The following is a 16,293-nucleotide window of genomic DNA, read 5'->3' as shown; positions in this document are numbered from 1 at the left end:
GGTAATACATCTTATTTAGGATGGATTTTGAAAGCTGAAGGATGCCATTTAGTGCAAAAGCACAGGTTTGTCCAGTTGAATATCACTCTGAAAAGTTTTATTTTTTTGAAGTACAGTAGATTACCTACAAACATTAATGTAGCACTCAAGCATTTTTCATTGTGGGGCTTCCTAAACAGATGCAAAGAAGGCTGCTTACTGTCAGAACATCTCAACAGATGATTGACTGATGCATCCCCTTCTACCTCCCACTTGTTTTTTTTCAGTTCATTTGACAGACCGTATTTTCCTTAAGTAATTTTTGTTTGTCCTGGGCTTTTGCCTCAATGCTGTTACCTTGTGCATAATACTCTGTTCTGTTTTCCAATACAAGTCAAAAGGAGACAAACTCTGCTTCATATACTTCCAGAATACTTGACTTTTAGACAGAAGTAGGAGTTTCCAGACTGTAAAACTAATTTCAGAGGGTCTTGGAAGTGTCGGACACATTGGTAACTAACTGCAGCTTTATCTAGGAATGAGTCTGTGATGATGGTGGATCATAAGAGGTTTGGTTAGAAACTCTTTAAGTGAGGTGTCAGTCCAAAAACATTCCTTGGATGTCTTATTGCCCACCTTGTTTCTCAATGACAAGTTCACTTCGTTTTTTGCAGTTGAACATTTCTATTAAGAGCATTGTAAACTGACTCCCTCTTGCTCTTTATCATGAGGAGTGTGACTTGAAAATCCAGTCCGTAGGGAAGAAGAGTCTAGAATAGAAATATTTTCTTATGAGCAGTTATGCTTGCTGTGATAGCTCTTTCCTTCCTTGTTTTAAATGGAAAAACCACACTGCAATGTGAGATCCTTTCTTGCATTTCATTGTCTGGTAGTGTATTGTCAGTAGGTCAGAGAGGAAGGTCAAAAAGAGTAGATGCTTGCTGGATGCAGAAAGAGGTTTTGAGRTAAAAATAACTTCATGCCAGCAGGTAATACTATCTTTTACTATGTTAAATGTCCTGACTTTGTATACAGTACACTGTCACAAAATTCTTCCATTTTGCAAACTTGCTATTTTGTGTTTGCTTTATTTGATGCATAGGAGCTGTCTACTTCTCTGGAGGTGGTGTATGGTCAGGTTCATGAAGCAGAWGAGTCTGAGGAGGTATTTGAGCGGTTCTTTAAATGGAAGCATGCTAAAACGGAGGAATTCATTCATGTCAGAAATAATACAGATGCTGCTCTGCAAATTCTCACTGACTGGTTTGGTGGCATCATAAAGGTAAGGCAAGCAGTCCCTCTATCCTCTTGGTCAAAAGATAAAGTATGGTGCTGTGTCAAACTGAACTCTTGCCCAGTGGGTATTAATAGGAACAGCTACCTGCTGCAGTGAGTTTGTGCATATGAACAACAGCACTAAGCTGTAGTGCCTTGGTACAGAGGGAAGCATGCTCTTTGAGGGARTGGGCTGCTAATCTACCTCTATGCTTAGTGTTACTTTGCAGTGAGGTGGTGCTGAGTGAGGTTYTCTGCTTTCATATGGGGCAGGGTGGAGAAATCTTCTGTGTAAAGATCAGTACTTTTGTGTAACTGCTGTACGGATACACTTGCCATTCATTTTGCAGTTAAAACACTGCAATTAGTTCTTTCAAGTAGCCTTTGAATGGAGAGAATTCATATTTTAAAAGGTGCTAGTTTGGAATTGTTACTGAAAGAGTTATTAAAGATCCCTGTACATGAGGGCTTAACAAGCTTGGAAAAACCAATCTGACCTGAAATGATCTAACTACAAATTGCAGACAATTTTTATTTTCCCTCCTCTCCTTTGAAATACTGAGCGTAGAGAGTTTATGCAAATAAAGTTGTCCACTGTTGTTTGCGTGTCCTGTAGTATTTGATGCCAAAATACAGTTCTGAACCACTGTCCCTTTTGATCTGAGTTGTAAGAGGTTTGAAGCATTGAAGTGAAGGGGTGTGTGTGTGTGTGTGTGTGTGTGTGTGTTAAAAGAGGAGTGATGGTGGAAGTGAATGTCATCAATTTAATTCCCTTTGTTTGTAAGGAAAGCACGAAGTGGGGAAATAAGCACAGGGACAGAAGATAATCAGAAAGTTGTTGTTACTCTTGCTTAGTTCAGTAATCTTAACCTTCTGGGAAAGACTGTAAACTGCTCTCCCTCTYCCTCTACTTTTGCAGACCCAGCTTTACTGATCTCCTTCCTGTTGCTCTCATGTGTAAATAGTCTGACTGTTTCAGAGGAACCTTTCTGTCTGCGTGAACTATTCATAACCCACAAGGGTCGTGCCATTCACCTGCCATAGTAAATAAATTGTTTCTGCCTTTGTATTTGTTTATACCCAGAGCATTTACTGTGGCCGGATGCTGTTACGAATGGCTTTATTCTGTGACCTGATGATAAATGCTGCCTGGCAGCAGTGCAGGCTTGGTGTATGTTCCATGTGGTATACCGTTAGCAAATGTAATTACGTACAGATGCTTAGAACCATGCCAGTTGTTAGACTGGGCAAAGCTGTGCAGGTGTAGTTGTGTGATAGCTCTGTGCAATTCAGACTCATTTTGCGTATATGAAAAAGTAACTTAAATTTGGTGTAGCGATCCATTTTGGCTTGTTGACCTCTCTCTGAACTGTTTGTGGAAGAGTCCAGATTTGAGAGAGAGAGAGGAAGAGAGGGAACTTAGACTTTGTCGCTGGTTGATAAGGGACTGGTAGAACAGGTAATTTAAAATTTCTTCCTTAGTCCTATTTATTTCAGCATTCAATGCACAATTATTCTATTGCTGCTAATCTAACTTGTAGCTCCTGTTTTAAGGAAAACTGAAAAACTGAGCAAAAGAAACACTTCTTTAGTGTTAAAGTTATTTTAAACATATGCTCCTCTTCCTCTCTGTATTTCTGAATCCAAATTAATCTACTGTAGCATCCGTTAAAATCTACAACAGAAATGCATCAATGACAGGAAAATGTTATTTTCAGAGATTGAATGGCTCTTTGCCAGTGTGTAGCTTGAAGCTTTGAGGAACGGTATTCTTTTTCAAAACATCACTGTTGAAAGTTTTTCATTCGTTTTAGTTCCTTTAAAATTGAATTAATAAAATGTTCTCACAGTCTTAGCTGTAGTGGAATGCCTGTGCTTGGTAAGTGAAGGGATGAGGTGGAATTTGCAGGTGTCTTACTATGCCTGTGCATCTTGCATGTCAGTTACAGGACCATATTCTCATTTCATTTCTGGTTGCCTGTGCAATCTCCTTTCTGCAGGTATGAGTAACAAAACTTTGCCAAAACAACAGRCTTTACCTCTGACAGGGTAACTATAATCTGATGATATTTATTTATTCTCTGGTGTTTTCTGTGTCTTATGCAGGGATGAATAGTTGAATTGGCTCCTGGAGGTAGAATTTTATTTCAGTATGTTTAAATTTGAAGAACACAGTGAACTAGTTACCTATAAAGGTTTTTTKTGATGACATCTACAAAATGCACCTTAATTTTAGTAGTACAGATACTCTGTTTCAGAATTATGTGCCAGAAGTACTTTTTTTTCTGACTTCTTTGAAAACACTTAGGGTTTTCTGGTGAAATCTTCAACTTTTTCCTCCTCCCCCTTTTTGATCAGTTGATCAAGAGTAAAATAGATTGCCAAATGTGTGCTTGTATGCAAGAGGAAATGCTATGTGCAGGAACTTCAGATTGCAGTGCTTTTCAATAGCTATTAATTGTTTACGCATGTTGACTTAACATGGAGACTTCGGGAGCAGTTGCTTTGAACAGTTACTTTTGAATTTGCTTATTTGTGTTTCTAATCATAAACCTAATTTAGAGTTTTCTTATAGCAATCTTAGACAAATATGTTAAGGCATTTTGTTCCTGTGATGATAGCTCAACTGTACTCATGAACTTCTCATATTTTTCTGATAAAAATGATACATGCAATCAGAACTCCTCTAGCTAGAGTTTAAACTAATGAAACACGTGTACTGCAATAATTAGCTCTCCATGTGGCAATTTAAGTTGAAGTGGGGCACTCCACTTAGCACATGCATTCTTGGGCCACACGTGCATGTCTTGCATTGAAGCATGAGGCTGAAATGAGTTTGTTCAGTGCAAAGTTCAGAAGAGGCTTTTGTTTCTTGACCTGTTTGAAAACAGTAATACAGCTGGAGCACTTAACATTTTCAAAGTAGCATCTAGTGCTGTGGGAATATGTCTTCGTATGTCGTCTTGTGTGCTGCTCTATGTATAGAGAGCTAGTGATGATTAGTTTTATCTTTAGTGTTGCCTTATCTCTATTCAGTTTTGAGAGACGAGTTGCAAGTAACTTGCAAGCATTGCTAGTATGGCTGAATGCTTTSTTAGTGGGGAAAGAAGCCTTCAATACTTGTGCAGAGGCAAAGATACAAGGAGGGAATCGATTTACTTCAAGTCCATTCTTTCAACAACTTTCACTAGGAAAACATTAAAAACATAAAGCTCTCTCAGGGATGAAACTGAGATACCAACCCTTGGTGTGGGSCTCTTCTGTTTCACTGTGTGGGCAGCACAATGTTAATTTTGACATTAGACTCAACAGGAAATGGGTTAGGATTCCTCTACTCTTTCATTTCTGGTAAAAATGAAAGTGAGATTAGGAAAATAAAACCTGATCAAGAAATACCTTGCTCTTGCCTAGTGAATTTTAGTGCTGTTAGTTCTAGAAATTGTTATATCACTCAAGTGTCAGCTACTTAAAGGTGATAGTTGACACAAATCCAGATTAGATTTTTGGTGGTATTCACTCTTCATTTGTATCTTTTGCCTGTTTTTTGCTATCCTATCTACTTGCTATCTCTTAATTTCCAATTGCAATGCTGTTTTCTGTTCCCTGCCCTCCCCCACGCCCAAAGTGTTTTGACCTAATGTCAGAAGCATCTTTGAATTTGGAGGAAGTGATCGGCAATGTGGATGAAGTTCTAAAAAAGGTCGAGTTGGATATTTGTAAAGAACTGGAGACTGACTCAGCTGTAAGTTTTGGTCTTCCCTATTGATTTCTGTGTTTAATGCATCTTTAATTTCMGTTTAAAGCTTTTGTTAAAATACCAGGTGAGTTTGGATTTTTGTTTTGTGGAAGTGTGATAGAAAAATCACTGAAGTTGTTCCCTGGAAAGGGAAAAGCATGCATTTTCCAGGTAACGATCAGAGGTCAACTTTGTATAATCCAAACTTACCTCTCTGACTGACTTAGCTAAGAGCTACTGGGCAGACTGGTTCTCTGCTTTATATGTGCAGAGAAACTTTCTTTGGGCTATTCTGAGTTTCAGTGCCTGTATTGAAGAGGTAGGTGATGAAAAGTAAACTTATCTTTTAAATAATAGAATTGTATCTCTGAATATGTTTACTTTTTCAGTCTTAAGAGATGAATGGTTTTTCATCACCACCTTTTTGAACAAATGTTCTTGCCTTATTGGGATTTTTTTTTTCCTAATGCTAATCTTCTAGTTGCTTACCTTTTCTGAAGAGCATTTCTTCCGTTCTCTTCTGCTAATTTTTTGAGGTATGTGCCTTGTCTACACTGAGAGTATCTACAGTAGTCAGAAGAACAGTTATATCACCACAAGTTGAATGTGTCCTCTAATGTAGTGTCGTACTAACAGTAAATCACCAGTTCAGGCTGTGCTTTTGTGACTGCTCTCCTTAATAAAATTGGTGACCTTTTAGARGAAAGGCTGCGTACTTGATGTTTTGTATTTGTTTAAACATGCCATTTTTAAAATTCTTTTATAGCCTTTGAAATATGAAATGGAGTTGCTACATAGAAGTGCCAGTCAGTTTTATTCTACTGAAACTGCTGGAAACTGCTCTTTAACACTTGGTAACTTTCCATATCTGGTCTCCTCAAGAAGAGGAATAAAAATCTGATATGTAGGCTCTTCTATTAACAGCTGAAACTTCTCAGTAAGGATTTTGTATATTAAATGTTAGTACTTATCAATGGAGATTTATTTCTAGCCTTCAATCTTTCTCTCTGTTTGTAATTCAATCCAGGAGCATGATGAGGCAGATAAGCAAATAATTACAAGTGCTTACAATAAAGTTATACATAAAATTCGTCAAGAGCAACATATGATCACTGTCATACAGAACAAATACTTGGCCAGTGTTGAGGTTAGTTTGCACATTATTTATTTGTCATATAGACCTATATTAGTAACCTTTTCTGACCCAGTTTCTTTTTGAAACGTGTTCTTTTATCTTTCCTGTTGGAAATCATAGGAATATTTTGATGATGAGAGATTGAGATAAAGCRTAAGAACTGTAGTTGTTCATTATGTAGCCAAAGTTTCATTTTGTTTAAAAATAAAAGGCACTTTTTAAAAATAAAGAATGGAAGCTAGATTCTTTTTGATCCGTTACAAATTGATAGGGTGTAGTTTGAGGAGATTAAGCCATAAGCAGAATGTTTTCCAGAAGGTTGTGAAACAAAATAGAAACCTGTTTCTGTGGTAAAGACCCTGAAAAGCCAAATTCATGTAGGRTTTGGACAGTTTCTCTAAGACATTGGGCTAAAGCATGCTTAAAATAGAACATTTGAAAATTTTCTCACTTTTTTCTTTTCTAGTTCAAAAAACAGGCAGTGGAATGGCTGAATAGAAGACCTAATACGGACAATTTATTATCAATTAAGAAGACTCTGAAAAATTTAAAGGCCCAGTTAAGGTGGAAGCTGGTGGAAAAGAGCAACTTTGAGGAAGTACGAAAGTATTGAAGTTCTTTTGAAATTGTTTTAGAAACATTAATTTAGTATATTCCAAATAAGTGGTAACTGCATGAAATAGGTTTTCTGTATTTCAAAGATGTGTTCTTCTAAGTCCTGACTGAACAGACATTTTGAAGTTATTGACCTGAATTTGCTGTTAACTACAGAAGTCTTTCAAGCCCATGAGACTAAGCCTGAATGGTTTAAAGTAAAAATATAGCCACTCTGAGGGTATAGTGTATAGCTACTTTCCCATTTCACTCTCAAGGCACAGCACCCTTCTTTTAACTGGTTTTATGAAGAGGTAAATGCCTGTCTCCGTCACCACAAGTTAGGAACTGTGGTTAGGTTATACTATGTTACAAGCAGTATAAAATCCTTCCCAAAATCCTGCTGCTAGGTTGAGCTAGCTCTGAAAGAGGTCCTTCTGGGAAGGATAGAGGCCCTCCTGGTGACAATCTCTCACTGCTTAGTACTATGTGGACAGTCTTTTCTCTTTACTGTGCTGGTTATATGGTTACTTCCATTTTCCATAATACCTCTGTTACACTAATAAATCCAGAGGGTGATGTTTTTGCACTTAGTTCTTGCTTTGGTGAGGTTGAAGTCAGTCTTGTCTCTCCTGTTTAAGTATATAAGAATAAGGACATTAGACTTTCTTCTGCCTGTTGAGCCTTCGTTACCAAAGTTGTCACTCTCAACACCAGCCACTTTGCTAATAACACATGCCTCTCTCCTTTGGTGACAAAAGTCAACATTGCTTTGGTTTTCTGGGTTCCCTTCCTACCCCTCAGGTAAGTTCAAAGAACATAAAYATTGCTGTGGAGTCTGTGCTATTTGCTTCATTAATCTGTGATTAAATCACTCTGATGCTTAAGAGAAAGAACCTGTGTATGTGTGTTTAAGCCTTGTAAAAGGGCAACAAGCTTCCAAAGGGATTTAAAATGAATGATGTTAATGAAATCCACTGGCAAGAAGTTTCCTAATAAGTGAGGTGACATGGAGAAAATACTCTTAGGAGAGGGAGGTGGGAAAAAAGAAAAAAAGTAATGGAGGCTGGCATTGCTGGTAAACATGTGATGTTGCTGTTGTGATTATACATCAACGGATGTAAAAAATGGGGGGGAAAAAAAGCCCCAAGATTTCCAAAGCCCCCCTCATTGACTTAAGAAGCAAATAGGCAGAGGGGTGGAACATTCAGTCTGTCACAAAGATAAATGAAGCASCTTTTCCAGCTGCTGATTAGGTCTTATGAGAGGCTCTTGGATTTCCAGGAAGGAGGCTGAGTAAAATGTGCATTTGAGAATGCACTTAGTTTTCATATCAGTTTTGAAGTTACTTTCTAATCCTTACATAGTAGGTTAATTGATATAATAGCAGTGTGAGAATTATACATAGTAACTTTGTTATTCCTTGTGCAGTCTGATGATTACAGTGAGTTTGAAATGGCAAGAATAAAGGATAAAATTGCTAAACTGCGAAATAGTGTTCTTCAGGAAATATACAAGGAACAAGAAGAATATGTAAGTATTATTTAGGCAGCTAAAACAAAGCTGTATGAGACGCATCTGCATTTCAGTCACTTTAATGCGTGTTCTGGATGAAATAAAAAGTGTTTTTTATGGTACTGAATATTAATATGACCCTTTTTGGGTGGAACCTCCAAAATGAGATCACCCTTCTGGAAGAAGGAAGAGAAGCTGATCAGTTTTGTGTGTTTCTATTTGAATATAGTCTCTCTAAGACCCTAACTAGAAGGGTGGGAGGTGAGGAGGTAGAAATGGGACTTGCAGTTCTCAACCCAGAACTACTGCAGGTGACAGAGCAAGCTCAATTGCTGAAGAAAGGATCGTGAGGTTGTTTTCTTTGTTAAGGCCTACTAAGGCCTACTGCAAAAAAGATGGAATATCTTCCTTGATAGCACATGAGCTCTTTAGGGCCTTAGTTACCCACCCTTGGGGGCTTTCAAAAATGTATCCATGTTGAGCTGCTATATTGGCCTGTTTTTGTTGTTGCTGTTTTGTTTGCTTTGAAAAGGGAACGGCAGTTGTATTCTGAGTGATGCTACCAAGGAAGGTAAGACAGTATGGTCATGGTAGATRTTCTTTTGAGTGTTCTGAGTGTGTTTCTGAGTATATATGTAAGAARCTAGCGCAACCTGAAGCTGTGGGCCATGTTTTTTTTCATTCAGGAGAAGCTTACATATTTGGTACAGAAATGGTTCCCTGAGTTGCCACTTCTTCATCCAGAAGCAGGAATTCTGAGCTATATGGTAAGCAGAGATTGTTTCCTTGAGTGCTTCCTGCACTGTCAGTTATTGTTTAGGGCACTATTGAGGCTCTGCAGCAACCATGATCTGCACAGTCCCTGCCTATTTGTACTCTTGAATATTCTTTTCTCTCCTTCCTGCCCCTTCCCCCCCCACACCCTGATTTTCAGGGAATGTGTTCAACTTTGTCTTGCCATGATGTTTTGCATACAGCCAGCCTCTTGTAACAGATGCTGTAGTTTCATTTTTAACATGTCCAAGCTATTTCTGTGCTTGAAATTTGTTGAGAAAGAGTAGAGATAATCAAAGTTTCTGAATCTTAAGTAGCTCTTAAATGCGATGCCCTTATACTGTGTGTACATGTGCTTCAGAATTCTGGTGGACTTCTGACGCATAGCTTGGAGCGAGACCTTTTAGATGCTGAACCCATGAAAGAACTGAGCACAAAGCGGCCTTTAGTGTGTTCAGAAATTCAAGATCAGAAGGTTCTTTTAAAGGTAATATTGTTACTGACTTCGCTATAAGCACTGCAAGGAGCCCTTGGCTTATTAACATACTGATTCTGCCTGAACTCTGCTGTTCTTACTCTTGTGTTTAACAGATCTTACTCAGTAAGCCTATAGAACAAAGTATTGTTTTCCTTCTAGATTGCTTCTATGTTTTTTCTGCCCCCCTGCTCCCACTTTCTTGAGGACAGCGGTTGTAAGTGATGCTTCTTCTACTACCCATTCTTTCTAGCATTTGGTGGACCCTTTTTCCTTTTCATTATTCCTTTTTCTTTTTGCAGGTGCTATTTTGCCTTCCTGACGATTTTGCTGTCAAACTTCAGGAACTGAAAATTTGAAAATTCCTTTTTCCCTTGCTCTGACTCTCTCTCTCTCTCTCTTTTTTAATCTGCTAGCAATTGGGAGACTTGTAAATCTCCTTGCTTTTGGCTTGGCTTGTATGCATCTCAGATTAGAGAAACACTCCCTGTTTTGCTGGTCCAGACTTTTGAAGTGTTACAGAGTAAAACCATGAATAATCTGTGACAATTGGAGTTAAATTTTATAATAAATACAAGAGGAGATCATTTGATGGAACCTAATGATAGGCGTTTCTAGTTAAAAAAAAAAATGTGCAGTAATGTTTTAGGCATTAGGAGTTGTAGTTTTGGATATTTGTTTTGTTTTTCAGGGATATTCTGTAGATACAAATTCAGAAGCCAAAGTGATAGAAAGAGTTGCCAAATACCACAGAGCCTGGGGTCAGCAGAAAGAGAATTCTGGATTATTACAACTGATGTTTCTTCTTTTCTGCAAGGCAAGATTCAAATTGATCTTGATTTCTCTTTTAAGTTGAAAGACTTACAGTTGGGTTGTAAAGCTTTATTTTTTAAATTTGGAGCATTGAATCAGAAAAATATTTTCTTGGTGAGTTTTTACTTCTAGATAAATTAGCTTCACAGTAAACATGCATGATTTATCGCACATCTAACATATGTTAAACTTTATTTATGATAGTTGAAACAATCTTTTTAATAATTGTTTTTTCTTCTGTTGAAGTCTGATCCTCTGGTGTATTTAATGGTCCCGTATTATCCAGGGGCAAGTCTGGAAGCTTTACAGGCTGATAAACCTTTAACTTTAAAAGTAAGTATAACTGCTTAGAATATCAGTACCTTACTTCTGTGTGTTTGAACCAAAGTCTTCTCATTTTGCTTTATATTTTACCACTTCACTGTATTTCACCARTGTAACCTCATTTGGTGGCAGGCAATGGCTATACAAACTTTTACAAGATAGATTGGCTGATATTTTTATTTTTAGACCTGATCAGTCTGACTGATTTCCTAAAAGTCTTTGCTTGTATGCATGGTATGTGTGTGTTTAGTTRTGTTTTTGTAAGTTTGGTGGGGTTTTTTTTGTTGCTTTGTTCTTGAAAAAACCTGCACTTACACTTTTAGAGTACTGGAGTTAACATGTTGCACAGCCACTTTTTTCAAAGAAACAATAGCCAGAAGCTGATGAAGTCTTTTGTCTAGTTCTGTTTGTTGGGAGCTGGTTGTAAATGTTCATGTCCAAAAGCATGTTCTGTGTATGTATGTGGTTTTTTGTTGTTCTGTTTTTTTTTAATTAAATATTTTTTTGCTCCTTCTCCCTCCCCCCGCCATAAYGTTAGTGACTTGTTAAGCAGTGACTGCATTTTCTTCTGTTTCACTGTGTAAGTCATCAAAATTTTGCTGGCAGTTAACCCATACCTCATAAAATAGTGTTGGCAGGAACTCTGAATATATGTATGAATATATATGAATATATATATATATGAATGTAAATACGTAGAAAGTTTTTTTTTTTTTTTTAATCCATCTTAATTCAGGAGTGGAAACGTGCTTTGCTTTTGGCTTTTCTGTATCTATCTATCTAAATAAACAACAAAAAATTAAATCTTTAGGAATCACTAGAAGTGATGAAAGGAGTGGCCCAAGGTCTACACACATTGCATGGAGCTGATATAGTTCATGGATCTCTTCATGGAAATAACGTCTTTGCTGTGAATCGAAAACAAGGAATTGTTGGAGACTTTGATTTCACAAAATCAGAGGTAAAAATCCAAAAACCTTCAGTGACTTTTGATCAGAATTATAAATCAAAATAGTCAATTTATAATAATTACTGATAAATGTTGTGCCCAGCAGTGGGACTCCCCCTCCCTATTTTGAATAGGGTTGGGCAGTTTGAGTTTTGTTGAAATTTTTGTGAATGCAAGCTAATCTTGGGATGTAGAGAAGACTTGAGTATAGGCACTAATTAAGCAAAGGAATGAACTGAAATATAGAAACTGCCATGCTTATTTGTCTGTCTTGTGTATTGTAAAGAGTTTTGTTTTTGTAAAGTGTCTTATAAGGAGTTTTAATCTGTTCTAGTATTTTATATTCACATGTTTTTATTACCTGTATAAACTGGCTGGTATTTGTACTTGCGTTTAGTCTTCGGATTGTGTCAAAGAATTTCATAGTTGTTCATGGGAATGAAAATGGAAGTCTTTAAGAACACAGTCTCTTCTTTGTTTGTTGTGTTTATGTAGCAAAGTACGTAGTGAAGATAACTCTTTTTGTAGTCGCTTTTAATTTTTTTAAACTCAAGCTGTTTGAGCTAAAGCTTCCTTTATGCTAGATGTTTGTTTCATGCTTATTAAAAAAAGAARACAGAAATGGCTCAGATGTACCACAAGTGCAGGGAAACACTTCACATACATATACATATTTATCAATTGCATATAAAATATGTCTGTATAAAAACACATTATATTGAGAGCTTTATCTCCACTTCAGAGAGATTTTCTGTTAACCTCATGAGGAGTCTCCCATGTTTGGACATTTCATAGTTTCCCCTGCAATAAATCTCAATTTTCAAAATGTTAGATTTTTAAAACTTCGTCAGCTGAAATCTCTGAAAGGTCATACTCAGTGCAGATGATGTCATCTTGAAAGTTGCAAGAGCTGAGGAGGACTTTCCCTCTTTATTTTTCCTTGCAAGTGTGGGCTGTGCTGAAACAAGCAGCTTGTGTAGGAGAGCAGGAATGTCCCACCCATGGTTCCCAGGCTGGATCCAGTCTGTGCCTTCCCAGTAAGGGTGTCTGTATTGCTTGGTGGTTGTACCTACTGCATTGTTACAAATGGTTGAGCACAGCTGGTAACTGTGTGACTGAGTCCTCAGGGCAGTCTGGAGACCAGTGTCCTCCAGCATGGCTGTCRTTAGTGCTTACAGCTGTTGTGGAGGGTTGAAACTTGGTCTGGCTATTACTGTGGCAGTGGAGAGTACTAAAACATCACTTTCCTACCATAACCCGGAGGGAGGAAGCAGCTAGTTTCAGGAGAAGCACAGAGAAAAAAAACAGGAAAGCTGGCAGAATTGATAGTAAACTGAAGCTTCCAAAAGTGGTGTTGAACATCTCTTAATGTGGACTATCATGTGTAGTATTTTTGTTGTGCGTGGGTGTGCGCGTGGTCCCTCCCCACCTGCCCTTAATGATCTGAGAAGGTTTTGTAACTTGCGTTCTCTAGTGCGGACAAAAATCTGCCAGCCTTGTTCTTTTGTTGCAGTAACAGTTGGTAGGTGTGTGGCTTTGTCTCCTTTCTCCTTTACATACCATTGTTTCCATCAGTAAAGGAGGATTTTAATTTTGCAGTCTGGGTCAGCACAGAGCACTTTGGTAAAGCTGTCTCACAGACTAAAGAGGGAGAAATGGGGATGTCTACTTCAGTATGCTGGTATTCTTGCTTAAAAATTAAAGGTAAATCCTTTTCCCCTGTAGGAACAACGTGCTGCAGCAAGCACTATGGTTGTTGGTACACTAAGCTTGGTATCTCCTGAACTGAAGATGGGACAACCAGCTTCTCCAGCCTCTGATATGTATGCTTATGGCTGCCTTTTGCTCTGGGTAAGCTACAGTTTAGGAGAGAGATTATAATAATACCATGGAACTATAGGCTTTATAAATAGCAATAAATGTTATCTCTAACTTCTGTTTTGAACTGTTGTGGTGCAACAAGTGTTCATATTTTAAACTGAGTGGTATGTATGAAACTAATTGGAGTTAAGCTTATAGGCAGAAGGCAGTGCATTTCTCCATAAAACGTACCATGTAATTTATACAATAACATGAACTAAAATCATGCTAGTTTCTCATGCTGCAGTTTGTCAGTTTTTAACTTGAATTCATTCCTACTAGTAATAATTTTTTCCTAGTAATAGTAATAATTCCTAATAATAGCAGTAATTTTTGATAGCTTTGTCAGTGAGGAATTGTCGTAACAATCCTTCCTCTCCTGGTCTGGGTAAGGATGGGATTATCACATGCTCTGCTATGGACAGCAGTGCCTAGATGGGTATTTTGTTTATTAGTGTGTTTTGTCAGGAAGGAGAAAACAGTCCACTTCTGTCTTAGGTGGTGTGTTATACAGCATTTTCTCTTACTCCATTTTGTTATCTGGCACTTTTGTGTTGCTGCCTCCTCATCTCACTGTGCCAGTACCATTTGTTCTGGATGGAAAGCTTCAAATCTCACAGAATTTAAAGCCATGAGCTATCCAGCAAGTATTGGTATTCCCATGCAGAGTTTCTGCGTGAGCCCTTGACATATTGGAATGGGTTCATTTTGCACCACTTGGAGCTCCAGGTACATGCCTGGGTCTTCCAGGGAAACACTATTAGGGTTAAAAGCAAGTTTGATCAGCTGCAGATTGACAGCTTCAGTAACTCCTTCTCTGCCATAGCATCTTGGAACAGCTTGCAAGCTGGTAAATAGCCACTGTCAGTTACTCGTGCTAAGATCAATCTGCTTTGTACGAAAGTTGTTCTTCATTATGGCTTATTACAAATTTAGAAAGCTGTTGCATAAAATGAAGCAAGTTTTTTTTACTGAGATAGATGGACTAGAGTATAGCTTAGTATCATAGATGCTTCTGATTTATTTATGCGGTAAGGTTTAGTTGAACACTTTCTATATCACTTCTTGGATCTTCATCTGTTCTAGAAAATAAAAGCGATTTTACAAGTGAGCGTGTGCGAGTTTTTTTTTTTTTTTTTTTTTCCCTTCTCCTTTTAAATAAAAAACATGTAGGGTTAGTAATGGCTGGCTGCGCTCAAAGAGCGTATTTGGTTTGCAGCAAGATCTCCACTCTTCTGAAGCCTTTTCCATCTAAGTATTCTAGCTGAATTTCRGACTAACCAGTATGTAGCTAACTTGGACTTACTCCAGTCTGATTTGGATTTTGTGTTGTATTGATCATTAGAGCAAAAGTTTAGCTCAAGTGTTAGTATTATGTTAACAAGTTGCCAGGTTCACGCAGCTTTTACCTGAAGTGTTCTYCTGACTAGCAGAACTGCTGCTAAAATTGAGGCAGTGTTTTTCTCAGGTCTCAGCTCATTTGAGTGACGAGAGCCCAGCACTAACTAAGCAGGTCATCCAACATTCTCATAACTGTTCAGAATAGACATGTTTCGGCTTAACTTGCAGACAGTTTTGAAGAACACTGTGCTTAAACGTGGTTCTGGATAATAATAAAGCCTGGGGAAATTTTACTGTGTTTATGGGTAAGAGTTCACRTTTATCTGTCATCAGAGTGCACTTAATCCTTTTCTGGGGATGGGGAAGAAATTGAGGGGCATGTAACCAAATGTACAGTTTGGGAATGGCCTTTGAATTGTATTTTCAAATCTTTGGATCTCTAAAAGTGTCTTTTGTGATGCAAAAAATGTTTTTCTGTTTTGTTTTTTCCCTTGTGCCTGTTTAAAGGAAACTTGAGCCCTATGTGTGTTTTATCCTCCTGAGAAATTAAGGAGCCTTCCTCAACCCCTTTTTCCCAAGGCAGTCTGTTTCCGTTTAAAACATGGAATCTTCTTGATTAATGTTTGTGGGTGGATTTTTTTGATAAACTACAGGAAAAAAATATATATTTTTTTTTGTTTACAGCTTTGTGCTCAAAACAGAGAGTTTCTCATAAAGGAAGATGGAACACCAGAGGTGGATGTGGTTGGTATGGTATGTTGCCAGATGAAGAAGATCATAGTGATCTTGTTTAGAGATAATGAATTGTTTTATTTTTAAATCAAATATATCATTTTAAGTGCTGGGTCAAGATAATGTTCTTAATTGAACAGTTGGATGTCCTGAATGACATGCACAAAAAAAATCCTGTTTGAGAAGGCAGAAAACCCCAGAGTTTTGTTAATATTTGCCTTTGGACTCAGGGGGGGAAAATATCATCACAGATAACTGTTAATTGAATGACAGCAAGTTACAGACTTGGGGAATAAGTCATTGAAATTCATAATGTAAGGAGGTATTTGAATTAGGAACCTGTCTTTTCAAAGTTAGGGATGTTGACTTTGTCTTCCAACATGATTATTGGACAATTCTTACCCATTAATAAAATAGCTAACTTCCATTTTAAACACTTACTACAGCTGTAGAAGTGCAGTGTGCCATTTATCATTTACTTTAATTTTAGTTCTTTGTGTAACTTACCCTTTTCTATGTCTGTGATACAAATTCAGAGACATAAGTGGACCATTTATGATGTGAATTTTGTTGCTGCTTTCATTCTCCTGTCTTCTCTCAACTGCTGTTCAGTCTGCCCTTTCTCAACCACTGTTGCCACCTGGAACATTCTTGTGCTTCCAGCCTTGAAATTGACCCTTCACTAATATCTCTCTCTCTTGGACAGTAATCATAAGCAGGTAGTTTTATGGTCTTCTCTCGGTATGCCTTAGTTACCTGAGTTTTTTCTCTTTCCTTGAGTTTATTTCCTT

General features: G+C 37.6%; 1 protein-coding gene across 1 annotated transcript in view; it reads left to right on the top strand.

The window, feature by feature from the left end:
- STK31 (serine/threonine kinase 31) overlaps positions 1 to 16,293 on the top strand; it is a 42,200-nt gene that overhangs the window by 21,746 nt on the left and 4,161 nt on the right. The window contains exons 11-22 of the mRNA XM_085307626.1: positions 1,082 to 1,261; positions 4,880 to 4,996; positions 6,018 to 6,137; positions 6,592 to 6,723; positions 8,151 to 8,252; positions 8,921 to 9,001; positions 9,370 to 9,495; positions 10,175 to 10,300; positions 10,543 to 10,629; positions 11,432 to 11,581; positions 13,295 to 13,420; positions 15,455 to 15,523. Of these exons, the coding sequence (XP_085163752.1) occupies positions 1,082 to 1,261; positions 4,880 to 4,996; positions 6,018 to 6,137; positions 6,592 to 6,723; positions 8,151 to 8,252; positions 8,921 to 9,001; positions 9,370 to 9,495; positions 10,175 to 10,300; positions 10,543 to 10,629; positions 11,432 to 11,581; positions 13,295 to 13,420; positions 15,455 to 15,523 (1,416 nt within the window). The remainder of the gene's footprint in view (positions 1 to 1,081; positions 1,262 to 4,879; positions 4,997 to 6,017; positions 6,138 to 6,591; positions 6,724 to 8,150; positions 8,253 to 8,920; positions 9,002 to 9,369; positions 9,496 to 10,174; positions 10,301 to 10,542; positions 10,630 to 11,431; positions 11,582 to 13,294; positions 13,421 to 15,454; positions 15,524 to 16,293) is intronic.

The sequence above is a fragment of the Rhea americana genome, unplaced genomic scaffold (assembly GCF_003343005.1).
Source record: "Rhea americana isolate MKP2758 unplaced genomic scaffold, rheAme1 scaffold_26, whole genome shotgun sequence".
Lineage (NCBI taxonomy): Eukaryota > Metazoa > Chordata > Aves > Rheiformes > Rheidae > Rhea > Rhea americana.
The sequence above is the reverse complement of the archived record's forward strand: the minus strand, read 5'-3'. Positions and strand labels throughout refer to the sequence as shown.